Source organism: Balaenoptera physalus (assembly GCF_965194825.1).
Source record: "Balaenoptera physalus genome assembly, chromosome: 19".
Lineage (NCBI taxonomy): Eukaryota > Metazoa > Chordata > Mammalia > Artiodactyla > Balaenopteridae > Balaenoptera > Balaenoptera physalus.
Genome location: NC_138900.1, coordinates 56,171,224 through 56,189,175, shown reverse-complemented (window position 1 = coordinate 56,189,175; position 17,952 = coordinate 56,171,224). Strand labels below are relative to the sequence as shown.

Below are 17,952 nucleotides of genomic sequence, written 5' to 3'. Positions count from 1 at the left end.
GAGTCCTTTATCAGATATATATCTCAGATAATTTCTCCAGTTCTGTGGATTGTCTTTTCAGTTTTTGAAAGTGTCCTTTAAAGCACAAAAGTTTCAAATTTTAAGGAAGTCCATTTTATCTATTTTTGTATTTCGTGGTTTGTGCTTTTAGTATCATATGTAAGAAACCATTGTCACAAAGATTTACTTTGTGTTTTCTTCTCATGGTTTTAGCTTTTATGTTTAGGACTTTGATCCATTTTGATTTAATTTTTTATAAGGTGTGAGGTAGGGATCCAACTTCATTCTTTTGCAAGTGGATGTCCTTGTCTCAGCATCATTTCTTGGAAAGGCTGTTCTTTCCCCTGGAAGATTCTGAAAGGAACACTTTCTTGGGCTTTACCACTAGAGATTCTGGTTTAGTAGGTCAAGGCTGGAACCCGCGAATCATTTATGAAGCTGCACAGTGATCAGACTGGCAAGAAGGGTGCCATGAAAACAAGACTTTGTATCTTCAAATTGGCTTTTATTGAAATGTGGAGCATGTGATCTGTTGGACATGAGACTTGGGTTTCATGCTTGTGTGTTTGGAGTTTCATGCATCTGCCTTATTGGTTCTTCTTTTGTTAAATGTTCATCTTGCCCCCTCTGCTTTTCCCTCCCAGTGAGCCACAGAGGGTCTGCAATAACACGAGGGTGGGTGGGGCTATGGGGTAGCAGCCTCCCCACCGAAGGCATTTCCATCTGTCTGGATTGAGCTGCCTCTGAGTGACTGTTGTAGGACTCCCACAATTTATAGGTAGTTCTTTTCATTCTAAGTGGCTTTTCCATTTCTTTATTACGCCCTTATAAAAAAGTTGTATTGTAATTAAAGTTCACAGGTGGATTTGTTTCTTTTCTTTTTGACATGCTTATTTGTCTCCCTCAATGGAAACAATAATAACTTACATCTTTTTAGACTTAAAAAAAAGAAGTTTTTTTCTTCACAGACACTAAGCAGGGTTCAAATGGCCTATACAGCAGACCCAGCCTGCCTCTTGGTGGCCTAAGCTGTTGAATTGAGTAGTATTTACAAAATTGTTAGGGGTAGAGATTTTTTAACCAGTTTTTTCTCAAGGGCCTCCCTGCTTCAGGCCATTGTCTGCATCTCTCCGGGGACCAGCAGTTAACCACAGGCCGCGATGTGTGAGCAGAGCAGGTCACAAGGGACAGGGACCACACTTCCTGCTGAGCTCTGCCTTTGCTGTAAGTGACAGGCGAGCAGCAACCCACACTGGCCCCACCCACCTGCCTGTGGCTTCAGTTTGCTGCTTTGCTAAGTCTAAATGCTCTTCACTGTGAACCTACACCATCTTTTACCTTAAAAGCTTTCCTTACGACTGCTTTCTAGCTCAAAATTACCATCTTTTCTCCAGATTCCTAAAGTGCTGTTTTCCAGTTTGTCCCAATATGTCAGTGTTTTATGTGTGATTGGGAGTGCCCCGTGTTCTCATCCTGGCTCTGTCTCCAGTTGTCAGGTGACTTTGGACAAGTCCAGTAGCTCTCTGGGCCTCAGCGTGTTCATATCTGTAAAACAAGGATATTGGAGTAGATGATCTGAGGTCTCTGACATGTTGCGGATGTCTCTCCTTTTAGAAGGCAGACTCCATACAGGAGGAAGTTCATGGTGGAAAGAGCAGAAGCTCTGCAGTTCAAGAGACTGATGTTTAATTCCTGGCTCCCTTTCCCCCCAAGTGAACTTGGGCAAATTACTTTACCTCTCTGGTCCTCGACTTCCCCAACAATAAAGCGAGGGTAACTCATAGTATCTGTCACACGGGAATGTTGTGAAAATTGAATGAGAGAGAGTGCCTCTAACATGGTACAGGGCTTGCAGTAGACATCTTGTTAAGATAGATTTCTTCTTCAGTCATCAAATGAAGCTGCACATTATGTTTGAAAGGGTCAAAGTTACTTTAATTCTAAAGACCAACAGCTGCTGGGGAGAGTGGGTTTTCTCACTTCTCATTCCTGAGTGCTATCCTGGAACCACCTTTTTTAGAATGATCTGGAGTATGAACTCAAGACTGGGATGTTAGAAACATTTAAAATACTAGCGTGACACTCAAAGGTAATATTTTATTTTAAGTCTTTGTGTTTATTGCAAACAATGAGATAATAACAGGAATCAGATAAAGGACCCTCATTTTCAAGAAGCTTAATTTTACCTTTTGCCCTAAAGTGGCAAATCCTTTTAAATTCTCTTTGCCCTGAAGAGGCATATTCTCTTCCCTTCCCAGATGAGCTACCAGAGCATCCTGGAGAGATCATTACATGGCTCATTGGATTATAAAAGAGAAGAGTAAGAGATTAAAAACAACAAAACAAAACAAAAAAAAAACTAAGCGTGTCTAAGTATGTTAGAATAAAGATAGGCCTAGGTTGAAATGTGAATGTGTAATCTTTAAAAAATTATGTATGTATAGCTTTCCTAGCTCTTTTTTTTTTTTTTTTTTTTTCAGGGACAAGAAAGTAGAGTTTATTGGTGGGCATGGGTAGGGAGGGGGCAGCGCCAAGGCTCTCACGAGTGCAGGGCCCGCCATTTGTCCAGGGGGCCACGATTAGGGATGTCCTTGACCCCACAGCCATCTGGGATGAGCCGCTTTTCTGCCACCATGTTTTCAAATTCATCTGCATTAAACTTAGTAAATCCCCACTTCTTGGAGATGTGGATCTTCTGGCGGCCAGGGAACTTGAACTTGGCCCGGCGGAGGGCCTCAATCACATGCTCCTTGTTCTGCAGCTTGGTGCGGATGGACATTATGACCTGGCCAATGTGGACCCTGGCCACTGTGCCCTGGGGCTTTCCAAAGGCACCACGCATACCTGTCTGGAGCCTAGATTGGGGACAGCATGCCAGTCGTTAATGTCCACTGGAAAGGGCTGTCTCCAAGGTCCCTTAGGGCAACCCATACAGGCAACAGGCTGCATACACTGCCAAGGAGGCTGCTGTCTGCAGCCACTGCGCACCGGGCCCCCACGGGGATTTCCTAGCTCTTTGATACACCAACCAGTAGTGTTAACCAGCTCACCAGGAAGACTAATATCTAAGAATGTAATCCTTGCTGTTAAAAGGAGCTAGGGCTCATTGGAGCATAGCAGCTAGCAGCCACCAAGATTATTTTGCTCCACAAATGACATCAGTGGTTATTATTGGGTGGGCCTCTTTGACAGAGGAATTACTATTATGGTCACTCTGTTCTGCTGTTGAACAAGTCTTGAGAAAGGCCTTACTTCTCTGGAGGGAGATATAACACCTTAACATTACTCATGAGGTGACTTAGATCAGAAGCATTCATAAGAGAAAGTGCCATTTGCTCCTCCAGAGGGAAGAATGTTGAAAACATTTTACAGGTCTGGTCTCAGGAAGCTGTTAAGCTCTCTATCACTGATGGCTTCTCACAGTGACAGTGGAGGCCTTGACATTTCACCCAGTGTTGGTGGTAAATAGAATCCAGTTTGCCTCCTTCCAGTGAGGTTTCAGTGTTGTGTTTCTTTAATGAACCTTGAGTAGATCCCATCTCCAGACTACAGATCATGGCATGGTTGATTACTAAGGCTTGTGAATGAAATGCCTTGACATATTTCATTAATGCTCTGTAATAGTATAGGCAAATTTTCTCTCATAGTTGTACATCGGTAGCCACTGGGTTATAGCAGAAGTCTCATGGGCTCACCTATCAGTATTTCAAAGGGAAATGTGAGCATCCTGGGCAAGATATTAGTTTATTTTTTGATGTTCCTCTTTTGCTGATTCTGAGTGATGTGGGCAGTGGAAATGTTGAGTCTGTAAGGCTCTCTGGACTTCTTGAGCAATAAAATGTGTGGTCATGTCACCAAAAATGGTTTCAGAGTCTTAAGTCTGGAGATGAAATCTTTGATTCTAAGTAACAGTGAACATATCAACTTATCTACCTGAACACATACATACAATAAAACATAAATAATGTTTGTTTTCAACTGGGTAAAACCAATCTTGATATAGTGCTAGTTGTCTGAAAAGAAAAAAATTCTAAATCTCCCTTTTTTGAGGGTCATGGCCTCCTGGCTTTACTCTTAATATGTTTCTATTAGCTATAAACTTCATTCTCTCTCTTTTTATGCTTAGGCCTAGAAAGCATAGGGAGCTGCCAGAGAGCCTCGTTTCTTTGTCCTGTATGAGATTTTCCAGGACCATCACTTCCCTGCTCCAATATATAGAATCATTTCTCTTCAAATTGCCCTGGTTCTTTTACAGGAGAATAACATCAGCATCTAAAATCCATGTTCGAAGCATCCATGTTCGATTGTTTCTTACAAGTCCTTGAGGTGTTAGGTTAATATAAGTAGTTGGTGCACCAGTGAATGAGCTAGACAAAATATTATGTAGAGCTGTAAAGCTTGGCTAAAAGTAATTTCTTAATTGTCTAATCAGTCAATATGATTGATTAGTATCAGTATTATTCACACTTAAACTACTAGATGAATAAAAGATTTAACGTTGGGCTTCCCTGGTGGCGCAGTGGTTGAGAATCTGCCTGCCAATGCAGGAGACACGGGTTCGAGCCCTGGTCTGGGAAGATCCCACATGCCGCGGAGCAACTGAGCCCGTGAGCCACAACTACTGAGCATGCGCATCTGGAGCCTGTGCTCAGCAACAGGAGAGGCCGCGACAGTGAGAGGCCCGCGCACCGCGATGAAGAGTGGCCCCCACTCGTCGCAACTAGAGAAAGCCCTTGCACAGAAGCGAAGACCCAACACAGCCAAAAATAAATATAAATAAATAAATAAATTTTTTTAAAAAATAAAAGATTTAACATTACAGTTGCCTTTGGTGACCACCCTTTGGATATATTTTCACTAATATTGAACAGTCAGATTATTTTCTTCTTGAGTAATAATTTTCAGTTCTAATGCAGTCATATAAACACTTGCACAGTCTTTTAGTTCTACAATTTAAGTTCATTTTCAGTTAAAGGGGATTGATATTTCAATGTGACAGTTCTTACTTAGTGGCAGCTTTAGCTACAACTCCTTGTTAGCTCTACCAGGCCACTTTATTAATTGAGTGGGAAAAAAATATGAGTACTTCGAGCTACAGGGATTTCATTTATCTAACATCTTTCTAGCCTACCTGCAGTGACCCAATACATCGTATGTATAAAAGGCTCTCATATACAATACAAGCTCCCTGTCAGAGAAACTCATTTTATTTTCTACTCTTTATAGAAAAAGAAACTGTAGTAATTTTATTGAAATCTACATGTTTTAAGTGAACACATATCAAATGTAGAATATCTGTATGTATCTGTATTATATAGATTATTCATATTTATATATATATGTATATATATATATATCTGTTTCTGGGCATTCTGTTCTGTTCCATTGGTTTGTTTGTTTTTCCCTGTACCAAAACCATACTCTTAATAACTGTAGTTTTATAATAAGATGATATCTGTTAGGGAAAGTCCCCTTGCCTTGTCTTTCAAGAGTGTCTTGGTTTTTCTTAGACTTTCAAATTTAAAGTTTAATTTGGGGAGAATTGACATTTTTCATTGTTAAGTCTTCAAACCAGGAATATGGTGGATATCTTTCTATATAATGCTGGTGCCAAATTGGCAGTTGTGCCCCAAATTTAAAACAAGCAGTTTTGAATGTTCACTTATTTAGGTCTTCTTACATATATTTCAGTAAAGTTTTATGATTTTCTTCACATAAATTTTCACATCTTTTATTAGATTTATTTCTTGAATGATGTATTAGTTACCTGTTGCTGTGTAACAAATTACACCCCACCCCCACCCCCCAAAAAAATCTAGTGGCTTAAAAAAACAATTAACATTTATTATTTCACAGTCTCCGTGCGACAGGAATTTGGGAGGAGTTTAGCCGGATAATTCTGACTCAGGGGCTTGTGAGGTTGCAATCCATTATGTCAGCCAGGACTACAGTCATCAAAGGCTTGACTGGGGCCGGAGGATCCAGTTTCAAAATGGCTCACTCATGTGGCTGCAAAGTCAGTCAGTGCTGGCTCTTGGCAGGAGGCCTCAGTTCCTCTCAGTTTGGGTCTCTCCATAGTGCTACAAGGATTCATCTTTACAACATGATGGCCGGTTTCTCCCCAGAGCAAGCAGTCCAAGAGAGCAAGGCAGAAGCCACAGAGTCTTTTGTGAGTAGCCTCACAAGTCACACTCCAACCCAATCTCCTAATGGTTATTCAGATAACCCCTATTCAGTGTGGGACGGGATTGCATAATGGCATGAATTCCAGGAGGCAAGAATCACCATTCAGAGACTGGCTACCACAGATGCTGGTTTTTTGTTGTTTTTTTTTTTAATTAATTAATTAATTTACTTTTGGCTGCATTGGGTCTTTGTTGCTGTGCGCGGGCTTTCTCTAGTTGGCGGCGAGCCGGGGCTACTCTTCATTGCAGTGCGCGGGCTTCTCATTGCCATGGCTTCTCTTGTTGCGGAGCACAGGCTCTTGGCGCACCGGCTTCAGTAGCTGTGGCTCGTGGGCTCTAGAGCGCAGGCTCAGTAGTTGTGGCGCACGGGCTTAGTTGCTCTGCAGCATGTGGGATCTTCCCGGGCCGGGGCTCGAACCCGTGTCCCTAGCATTGGCAGGCGGATTCTTAATCACTGCACCACCAGGGAAGTCCCCCAGATGCTGTTTTAAGTAATTTCCTTTCATTTCATTTTCTGGTCATTGCTACTGCAATCAACTTTTTTCTTGTTATTTATTTCTCTCTTACAATTAATGTTTGTATCCAGCAACCTTGCTAACTCTTATTATTCTACTAATGTATCTGGGCATTCTTTCGGAATTTTTGAACATAGTCTATCTTTTGCAAATACTATTTCCTTTCCAAACCTCCACTCCTTTTATTTTTTTTTCTTGACTTATTGTGCTGACCAGAACTGACAATATCACAATCATCTATGAATAATGACTTTGTTTTTTTTGCTTTTCAATCTTAATTCCTTTTATTTCTTGTCTTACTGGCCAGACCTTCTGTATAATGTTGGATAAAAACAGTGATAGCAAGTATCCTTGTATTATTCCTGATTTTTTTTTTTTTTTGGCCACGCCATGTGGCATGCGGGATCTTAGTTCCCCGACCTGGGATGGAACCTGTGCCCCCTGCAGTGGAAGCACAGAGTCTTAACCACTGGACCATCAGGGAAGTCCCAAAGCTTTGTAAGCATTGTTACCCAAGGGGCCAGCTCCCTTGAAAGGAGGTAGCCAAACATAGCTGATGGGTATCCTTGGGGGCAAAATTTAGTAATTCCCTCTGTCTTTACCCCAAAATTTAGTAATTCCCTCTGTCTTTACCCCATTTTAGCCTGTCGCCTTGATGATTTCACTGCTGATAACATTTCGTGAGAGTTTTGGGTTTTTTTGTTTGTTTTTTTGTTTGTTTGTTTTTTGGCTGCTTTGGGTCTTCGTTGCTGCAAATGGGCTTTCTCTAGTTGCAGTGAACTGGGGCTACTCTTTGTTGCGGTACGCAGGCTTCTCATTGCAGTGGCTTCTCTTGTTGCAGAGCACTGGCTCTAGGCACGCAGGCTTCAGTAGCTGTGGCACGCGGGCTTAGTTGCTCCGCGGCATGTGGGATCTTCCCGGACCAGGAATGGAACCCGTGTCCCCTGCATTGGCAGGCGGATTCTTAATCACTGCACCACCAGGGAAGTCCCTGATAACATTTCCTTGAGAGTCATTTTTGTCCCTCAACCTAATCAGACTCTTGGGTCTGGATTTTTCTTCTTGCCAAGTGCAAGAAGGTGAAAATGGGGGCTCAGGACATTCAGACCTAAAAAGATACCATGTGAAGCCCAGTATGTTTGATAGGGGCCTGGTACGTAGTAAACACTTAATAAATCTTCTTGGTCTTCTTTTTCTAAACAGATCCCAAATCAGCAAAGTAGAGCTCTTTAGATCATTCCAGAAGCTGCTAAGCAGTATTTCAGAGGACAAGTGGCCAGACTCCCTCAGGTGATGCCATTGACCTATGTTTTTTCATATTTAGGAAGACTTCTGGTCTAATTCTGCTGATGGATGGCAGGAAGCTTTGGCAGGGATGGTGGTTCGGTAGGCCAGTGGGTACTTATTCCTAACCACATGCTCTTCAATCTCCATGGCTCCATTTGCAGATATGTGTATGATCTGAGCTGTGGCAGATGGGTAGTTGGTAATAAGAGTCTCACGAGCCTAAGGGTAGAATTGGGGCCTGGGCCATTACAGGCCCTCCTCTTGTTCCACCTCCGGACGGAGAGCATTGTGGAAATGTGAGTGCTTGGGGGGCAATATATTCTGTTGGGAATATCATTCTCTTCTCTTTTTCTTTTGCTCACATCACTGCTTGTGAACGGAAGCTCGAAGACTTAAATTACTTTCCAAACAGGAATGTAGAGAACTATAAAACCACTTCTGGGCCAGGTGGGTGGGTGGAATTCAGATACTAACTACCCAGAGTTAGGCCAAATCTCACAGGGTAGGGACACAGTCCCCACAAACTGACCTCACTTCAGGACACCAGCCACATACTGGGGTGGCCCCAAAGCCACTTACACTTCTGACCAACTGACTACAAACTCAGGTTCCTACTTCCCCCTCAGGTTCAATAATTCACTAGAAAAACTCACAGAATTCAGGAAAGCACCATACTTACAATTACCTTTTATTGTGAAGGATACAAATAAGGACCAGATGAAAGAAGGGACACATAGGGCAAGGTCTCCAAGGGTCCCCAACCTGACACTTCTGTGTCCCCAGGATGCATCACCCTCCCAGCATGTCACTGTCTGTCACCAACCAGGAAGCTGACCTGAGCTTCAGTGCCCAGAGTGTTTATTGTGGTTTCATCAATAAGCATGATTAATAGAATTGTTGGCCACATGATGTGGTTGAACTCAGTCTCCACCTTCCAATATCCCCACCCCAGGATGTCAGACTGATATCAGATGGCTCAAAGCCCCAACTCTCTAATCTCATGGTTGGTCTTTCTGGCATGGCCAGCCCATCCTGAAACTATCTAGGGCCCACCGTGAGTCATCTCGTTAAGCAAAAACTCAGGTGTGATCTGAGGGGTCCACCATGAATAACAAAGACATTCCTATCATTAGGGAAATTCTAAGGGCTTAGAGGCTCCCTGCCAGGAACTGGCAACAAAGATCAGCCAAATTCTTTTTTATACAACAGTGGGGAAGCGAAGGAGTAGCTATATACTTCCATATGAAGAGGCTACCACCTGTTTTCACCATCATGTATCCTACAGTCAGTATTGATGCCCTCCCGTCCTCCGTGGTCAGTTTGCTTGTTTCTTGTCTGGAAGAATGAATCAGACTGGAACAGGGTGGGTTTCCATATATTCTGTGACTTAAAAACAAATCTGGAATTAGGTAAGGAGAGACTTCATTCAAAAGGATTATTGCAATAAGAGAAAGGGCCTGTTACAATAGGAGGAGGAGGACTAACGCAATAGCAAGAGCACGGCAATCTTAAGATCTGTAAGCCTCTCGAAGAGCAGGTGCAAAGGACTTTACTTTTATACGGAGAGAGAAGCAAAGTTAGAGCCGGGAATGGGGGAGTGGGATGAGCAGGTAGTGTGATGGAACAGTTGAACAGGAAGTGTTGATTCTCAGGAGGGGCTGTTAAAAGAAGGGGTTGTTACACATGCTGATGCTGGCTCAGGCTGAAAGTGGCTCAAAGTTCGGGGGTCTGGGGGAAGGAGAGAAGCATAACTAATATTTGGTCAAATTAGCAGGCATGTTGTCAAGATTTTGTCAGTGGGTACAAACAGTTCAGCTAATCATTATGAGAGAAAGAATGGTGTCTGTGTCTGGCCTTGTTAGAGGTAAACCAGGGGGGCATTCATGAGTCTGTCTAAGCCATGAAGAAGGGTGGTTCTTTGCAGTCAGCCACTTCCCACAACACAGAAGTGTGGGAGGGAGATTTCTTAACCATAGCTTGTTTTGGGAACTGAGGGCTCAGGTAAAGTTTAACATTGTCATGTGTGTGGCTCCCATCCATTAACCACCAAAAAGCTATGGGAAATTGATCAAACAACTAAAATCAGTGTTTGCTACAGTTAACAACTTTAATCTTTGCTGAAGTGAGTGAAGAAACAACTTGGGTCTCCTCAGATCTTGGCAAAGAACGAAAGAGTAGAAGCAGGATAAAACCTGAATCAATGAGACATGAGGCTCAGTTTCTTCAGCTATGAGATGGCAAGGACGCAGCTCAAGGTCGGGGCTGGATCGAGAAGAGGGCTCAGAGGAGCCTGACTCAAGTTTGATCAAAGGAAAGAATCTTTGTCACAAGAAAATCTTTTTATCTGGGTGTATTATAGATATTATTCAGCACGTCAGCCATTCTTCAGCAGTCAGAGACACTAAGGGATTTGGGAAGGGGTGTTAGCTGGCAGTACATAGGAGAATATGATTAAGATGGAAAGTGCTTTGGGAAAATGCAGGTGAGAAACTTCTAACAGCTAGATCCTAATGGTGGAAATTATAGACACATAGAAAATTTTAAACCAAGTAGTAGATACAGTTATTCTTGTTTTATCTGATTCCACCAGGACCAGACAAAACTAGCATTCTGTTTATTCTTACCGGTTTTAATCCACGCTGTTTTCTAGTGAATTTCCTACAAAGGAGGTAAGAGTCAGCATAGGACAGCATAACAAAACCCTCCTGTTTCCTAAGTCTCTTGTAATAAATCTGTCCAGCCTATTGCTGAGGTGTCTCGCTGGCCACGGTGGTGAGCTGTCCAGTGAGAACCTGTGTGCTTGGTGGTGTGTGTGCATTAGGGTGCAGAAGCCAGTGACATACCACGAGTACAAGGAGGCCGCATCCACTTACCAGCGGGCCTGGAGCGCACTCCGGAAGCAGGCGTTTGGATCCTGGATCAGAAACCCACCGGATTATCAACAATTTAAATGAGCAAAGCTTACTGGCAGCAGGGTGTTTTCCATTCATTCATTCTGGACTGCCTTCTTCCTACATGCTGGATAAGCCTTAGGTTTTCTTGTGGCTGATCAGGAAAAAAAGACTGCCATCTACCAGAGCAAAATATCTCTTCTGTGTGAGATGGATGGAATTCTGGACATGGAACAATCTATACTTGACTGAAGTAGCTCACTGCTAAAACAGCATCTTGCTAATGACCTTGGTATGTGTTCTGTGTTTTATTGCTTCTCTAAGAATAAGAATTTGGAACGTGATGCTTTAAAAGTACTCTGCAATAGCTCCATTTTGTGTGTTCCTACATTGATTCGGCAAGTACTTATTGGGCTGAGATGATGTTTGAATCTCTGCAAGTTTTAGAGTTTCTCCTGTCATAGTGGACACGTATTTTGTATATCCAGCCTTTTTTCCTTTGGAGAACCACCCTTTCCTGCTTTACCCATGCTTGGATGAAGCGAACTTTACTCCTTGGCTCCAGGAATGTGAGCCAGCCCTGAACAGTCCTGGAACTAGTGCCAGAGTGATCAGGTAAGATTCTCTCTCCTCTTGTATCGGGAACACCACGTAATCTTGGGATTGCCTGTGGCTGCCTTTGCCTACTACATAGAGACAGCCAGCTTGAGAACGAAGGCAATGAAGGAAACAGCTGAGAGAATCAAAGCTCTCATGACCTTGTCTGGATGCCTGAAACTAGTGTCTACTCTGGACTTCAATTATATGAGATAAATTGCTGCTGTTGTTTTGAGTAAGCCGTTTTCCTATGACTTTCAATGGAAAGAGTTCTGTCTAAAAGGCCAAAAGTCCCTATAGTAATTCAGCAGCAGAGCCAGCAATCAATGCTGTTTTTACTAACAACTAATGTTTAACTTTCAACCTCTTCACACTCTAATTTATTGACTAAAAGTGGAAGTTCTCCATGTTGGGATTACTCAAGGTCATTGTTGGTTCTTCAGTATTTCCTTATACCTTTAAATATTTTAAATAGCAGCTTTATTGACATATAATTCACATACCATAAAATTCGCCCATTTAAAGTGAACAGTTTGGTAGGTTTTAGTATATCCACAAAGGTGTGCAAACATCACCACGATCCATTTTAGAACATTTTTGTTCTCATCTGGGGGAGGCGGGGAGATGCTGTTTGACCCAGTATAGTATCCTTTAGCAGCTGCTCCTCATTTCCCCTCAACCCCCTTAGCTCCAGGGCAAACAGTAGTCTACTTTGTGTCTCTATGGGTTTGCCTGTTTTGAACATTTCATATAATGGAATCATACAATATGTGGTCTTTTGTGACTGGCTTCTTTCACTTAATGTGATGTTTTAAGATTCATGATGTTATAATGTGAATTGGTAGCATGAGTCAGTACTTTATTCCTTTTTATGGAATAAAAATAATATTCAGTTCTGTGGATATACCACATTTTGTTTATCTAATCATCAACTGATGGACATTTAGGTTGTTTTCACTTTTTGTCTATTGTGAATAGTGCTGCTATAATCATTCATATACAAGCTTGCATGTGAACATATGTTCTTAATTTTTTTTTTATTACAGAAGTAATACGTAAGTTTTTCTTTTTCTTTTTTTTTTTTTAAATTTACCATTGTAACTTTTTTTTTTATTGGCTGTGCTGTGTGGCTTGCGGGATCTTAGTTCCCCGACCAGGGATTGAACCCGGGCCACGGCAGTGAAATCACCAAGTCCTAACCACTGGACCACCAGGGAATTCCCCCATAAGTTTTTCATAACAAGTTATCCTTGAACTTTTTTCTATAAGGAATCCTTTTAGATAGCAGGAAAGAAAGACAAAAACATCACTACCTGAAGGCCAGACCCCTACCATATTCTGCTTTAATCAGAGAGATCCTTTTGCCTGACCCCAAATCCTATGATATGAGAGCAGTTAAGATACCTCGATTGGCAGAAGCTTTTATCCACAGAAAATTATGCAGCTCTCTCTCTCATGAGATTCTTTTTTTTTTTTTTTAATATTTATTTATTTTCTCTGCACCAGTTCTTAGTTGCAGCATGTGGGATCTTCGTTGCAGCATGTGGACTTCTTATTTGCAGCATGCAGACTTTTAGTTGCGGCATGAGGACTTCTTAGGTGCAGCATGCTTGTGGGATCTAGTTCCCCGACCAGGGATCAAACCCAGCCCCCATGGATGGGGAACACGGAGTCTTACCCACTGGACCACCAGGAAAGTCCCAATATTCTATTTTAAAGGATAAAGATTTATGTGAGAATGTAAGGAGATAATGTCTTTTTATTCCTAAATTTTATAGTGTTCATCACATGTGCACCCAAAAAACTAAATATTAAAAACACCCCTAGATTTACACTTCAGAACAGAGACTGGGAAAACCCTGAAAGATAGAGACCAGAGGCAGCTTGGACTCTGCCTGTTTTCTCAAGAGCTAAAAGGGGAGCTTAGATAGCCAACTTCCTACATTTTGCTTTAATCTCTTAAAACCCAAGTTTAGGGACTTCTCTGGCAGTCCAGTGGTTGGGACTCCATGCTTCCACTGCAGGGGGCGTGGGTTCGATCCCTGGTCGGGGAACTAGATCCCACATGCCATGCGGTGCTGCCAAAAAAAAACCCCCCAAAACAAAACAAAACCAAACAAAAACCCAAGTTTAGAGTCTCACCTATGCCTTAAAATCACATCTCTGCAATATTGGCAGGTTCTCGGACTTCATACATTTAGATCATGTGTTTTTACTGATAACTGCTTCCAATTTTTAAGTACCTTTTTAAACAGTTGTTATAGGACTTCCCTGGTAGCGTAGTGGTTAAGAATCCGCCTGCCAATGCAGGGGACGTGGGTTCTATCCCTGGTCCGGGAAGATCCCCCACACCACAGAGCAACTAAGCCCATGCGCCACAACTACTGAGCCTGTGCTCTAGAGCCTGTGACCCACAACTACTGAGCCCACGTACCACAACTACTGGAGCCCCCACAATGAGAAGCCCGCTCACTGCAACGAAGAGTAGCCCCTGCTCGCTGCAACTAGAGAAAGCCTGCACGCAGCAACAAAGACCCAACACAGCCAAAAGTAAATAAATAAATTTATAAAAACTTGTTATAGAAATTTTTAAATAGACAAAAAATAGAATAGCACAGTGGGCCTCCATGTACCCATCACCCAGACTTAACAATCATCAGCTTTATGCTGTTGTTATCTAATCTATTCACCCCTCCCCTCCAATTTTGTTTTTCTTGGAATATTTTAAAGTGAATTCTAACCATCATATTCTACCCAACAAAATTAACAATCATTCCTTAATATCTATTATGCAGGCTGTGTTTTATTTCCCCTGTTGTCTCAAAAATGTCTTCTGACTGTTGTTTTGTTCAAATTAGGATCCAAACAATGTCCACATAATGCATTGGATTGACATGTCTTTTTCTCACTAAATCTGTAGCAGTTCACTCTCCTTTTTATGTGCTTAACAGATGGGTTATTTGTCCTGTAGACTGTCCCCCATCCAGGATGTGGCTGCTTATTTCCTCCAGTGTTGATAGCAGGTTCCTCTCTCCCTCATATTTCCTATAAATTTGTGGTTACATGGAGAGGCTTGATTACATTCAGGTTCAGTTCTTTTCAGGTGGTTCTGCACAACATAGGGTTGTCCCGCTTTCAGTGATTAATCAGTGGGTTTAGTGGTATCAGCCTGATCTATCCCATCACCCTTTTACAGAATGGTTTTAGCAACTGTGTCACGAGGTCCCCAAGACCACCCTTAGGTTGATTCACTAGACAGACTCACAGAACTCAGAAAAACTGTTATACTCATAGTTACCATTTATTACAGTGAAAGTCAGCAAAGGGAAAGGCACATGGGCGAAGTCCAGGAGACAGTCTGCACAAGCTTCTAATTGTCCTCTCTCTGCTAACCTTGTGTCTCTGATGCTTTGACATCGTTGCCTTGCTGACCCTGGAGAGACTGCCCCTCCCAGGGATAGCCAGTTTCTAGGGATAGTTACAGACTCATCTGTGAGTACACCTTTTGTATGCAAACCAACCAATCCAGAGCCCATAGCCCAACCACCTCCTTTCTGGGGCTCTCACATTCGGGCCACTATCCACCTGCCCTAATCACCCCAGGGCCAGGTACCAGAAAACCAGGGGCAGTCACTGTGCCTCAGAGTCTACTGAAATTAGTCAAACCAGCCAATCCCAAGCCTGTTTACCCTGCCCGTCCCGTCCCTTTCCCTTCACAATAATGGCTCTTGCCCACATTTCCTCCTTCCTCCCTGTGCCTCCTGACCCACCCTGGTGCTTCCCCATGTGGCTCCTCCTGCTGTGTCATGCCCCCTCCTCCTATATTTTAGAACATTCTCCCAGGGCAGTCAGTATTTAGTTTTTTGGGTGCACGTGTGATGAACACAGCACTTAATTCTCGGGGCAACGATGTGTGACTATATGTACAAAATGTTGCCAATCAGGGAAGCTCACCTGAGCCTTGGGTGCTGACACCCTATGATGCACAGGACAACCCCCCGCAACAGAGAATTATCCAGCCCAAAATGTCAGTAGTGCTGAGATTGAAAAACCAGATCTAGGGATTGTGAGGTGTTTTTTTTTTTTTTTTTTGGCCACACCTCGCGGCTGGCAGGATCTCAGTTCCCCAACCGGGGATTGAACCTGGGCCACAGCAGTGAAAGCCCCGAATCCTAACCACTAGACCACCAGGGAACTCCCAGATTGTGAATATTTTAAAGTCACTTGAAATAGTTCCTCTGTAGTTAGTGCTTCAACTCTATACAGTTAATTTTGTCCCCTTTCACTTTCAATTTTTAGGGAGACTTTTTAAAAAATTATGTAAAATATTTAAAACAAGTTTTTGTTTTTAAGGTACATTCAGAGAGGTCTTAATCCTTGTCCCCTCACCTCTGTTTCTTCCTGCCCCCAGCAGTAACCATTTTTATTAGTTGTTGGTGGACATTGCATATTCTTTCTTTTTGAAATACTCTGTGAATAGCCTACATAGAATATTTTGTATTTTTGCCAATGTATATTTTGGATAGATTCTTAGAGGTGGGATTCACTGTGTCAAAGGGTAAATGAACATATAATTTTTCTTTATTGAAATATGTCTTCAAAATTCTGTTTCTAAATACAATGAAGTGCAAAAAAAAAATAGCAAAATGTAGGACAGCATTATAACATTCCATTTCTACAAAAAAGAAGGATGAAAGGTATATATCTATGTTTTGCTAAGCTAGCTCTGAATAGATACACAGGAAACCACTAACACAGGGCCTATGGGGTAGGAAAGGGAATGGCTGGGGCCTGGGAGTGGGAGGGAGACTTTTCTTATTTTTAAAATTTTGAACCATGTTAATATAGTGCCTATTTTTTAAAGTAAATTTTAGAAAATGAAAAAAAATAGAAAAAGTTTAAAATATCAATAGTTTTAAACAGTAGAAACACCACAACATACTCAGAAGTGACATTGCACAGGGAAGAGGGATTCAACATGCTTTAGGCAGCTAATTCCGCAGAATTCTCTCTTTACTAACAAAATGTCTTCTGAAATTTGACTCTTTCAGAGAAGTTTACATTTTCAGCATTGCTTCCTCTTTATTCTGTGTTCACAAGTGGGTTCCAATGTTATGACTATGTGTGCATAATTTTTATTAGAATTTTTAAAAGTTGTCTTGATTGAAATAATTTTGTGTATATATTCCATTTAGTCATTTCTGCCTCAAAACATGGGGTTAAATGCCTTTTTTTATGGTGTTTTTTGGTGCCAAGCATTAGCTCACTGTCTGGGGAGACAAGCTGATGTGGAGAAAATGATCCAGGCTGGCCGTCAGTGCTCCGCTTAAAAGAGAAGCAGGCCCCGTCTGATTTGGTCGTGTCTGTGGCTGGTGGAAAGCTGCCTTCACCTGGACCTTGCCAACACTTTTTGGCCTTAAGACAGTGTTCTGAGCAAGCCTTAGCCAAAGTTTTCCAGTTTCTAAAACCCAGATCCGTTGCTGACTAAATAGCTTAGGACAATGTTAGGTTTTTAACTGCCTCTGCCCTCCTGTAATGATGTCTGGGGAAGTCCGAGGAGCTGCGAAGAGGAATCCCATTGCAGCAGCAGGTTATCGAAACTAGGAAACAGCTTCCAAGTAGAAAGATAATGCATATGTGCTCACTTTCAAGGGCTCAGGCAATTCTTTCCATAGGAACAGAGGCAGCTACTGTGAAGGAGTGGTGGGATACAAAAAGAGCCAAGAAGGCAGATATTTTGGAGATAGCACCTTTATTTTCCAGAAGGCAGAGTTCTTTTTATACCACATATTGAGGAATCATAGTTGTCCTTTACTTCTTATAAACGTGGATGCCTTTAACCCTAAATATGTCTGTGCTGGGGCTAAGGCTGACTTTCTGGAAGAATGTCCAGATGGATCCAAAACAAATCTTAAGTAGTACTTGCGGTCCAGAAGGGAGAGGAAAATTCTGCAAAGAGACATTTAAGGGCTTCAGGCAAATTCACATGCATTCAATTTTTATTTCTTAAAACTGGGGCCCCGAAACTTAATCAAAAGGGATGGAAATCAGAGCAGGGGTTGTTGCTGGGTGCAGGAAGATGGGAAAAGGGAGTTGAGTGGAAAAAGGCCCAAGGGAACTTCCTAGGATGATGGAAACATTCCATGTTTCGACTGGAGTTTTTTTTTTTTTTTTTTTTTTTTTTTTTTAAAGGAATTCCTTTATTTTTATTATTTATTTACTTATTTATTTATTCATTTTTGGCTGTGTTGGGTCTTCGTTTCTGTGCGAGGGCTTTCTCTAGTTGCGGCAAGCGGGGGCCACTCTTCATCGCGGTGCGCGGGCCTCTCACTATTGCGGCCTCTCTTGTTGCGGAGCACAAGCTCCAGATGCGCAGGCTCAGTAGTTGTGGCTCACGGGCCCAGTTGCTCCTTGGCATGTGGGATCTTCCCAGACCAGGGCTCGAACCCGTGTCCCCTGCATTAGCAGGCAGATTCT

General features: G+C 42.3%; 2 protein-coding genes across 11 annotated transcripts in view; one reads left to right on the top strand and one right to left on the bottom strand.

Annotated features, from left to right (window-relative positions):
* Positions 1-17,952, top strand: part of ADAT1 (adenosine deaminase tRNA specific 1) — a 41,040-nt gene that overhangs the window by 11,746 nt on the left and 11,342 nt on the right. For 3 of the 6 annotated variants that reach the window (XM_082439073.1, XM_082439072.1, XM_082439075.1), the window contains 2 exons: positions 7,904-7,990; positions 10,809-11,710. The exons of 1 other annotated variant lie outside the window; for it this stretch is intronic. In XM_082439073.1, coding sequence (XP_082295199.1) covers positions 7,904-7,990; positions 10,809-10,941 — 220 coding nt within the window. In that variant the 3' untranslated portion in view covers positions 10,942-11,710. 2 more of the 6 variants (XR_014256999.1, XM_082439074.1) reach the window with 2 other exon arrangements.
* Positions 8,660-17,952, bottom strand: part of GABARAPL2 (GABA type A receptor associated protein like 2) — a 34,237-nt gene continuing 24,944 nt past the window's right edge. For 2 of the 5 annotated variants that reach the window (XR_014257010.1, XM_082439256.1), the window contains exon 5: positions 14,287-17,424. The gene's annotated coding sequence lies outside the window, so the exon portion shown is untranslated. Of the gene's footprint in view, positions 9,374-10,611; positions 10,646-10,860; positions 10,902-14,286; positions 17,425-17,952 lie in introns of those variants that run through there. The other 3 variants (XM_082439255.1, XM_082439254.1, XM_082439253.1) reach the window with 3 other exon arrangements.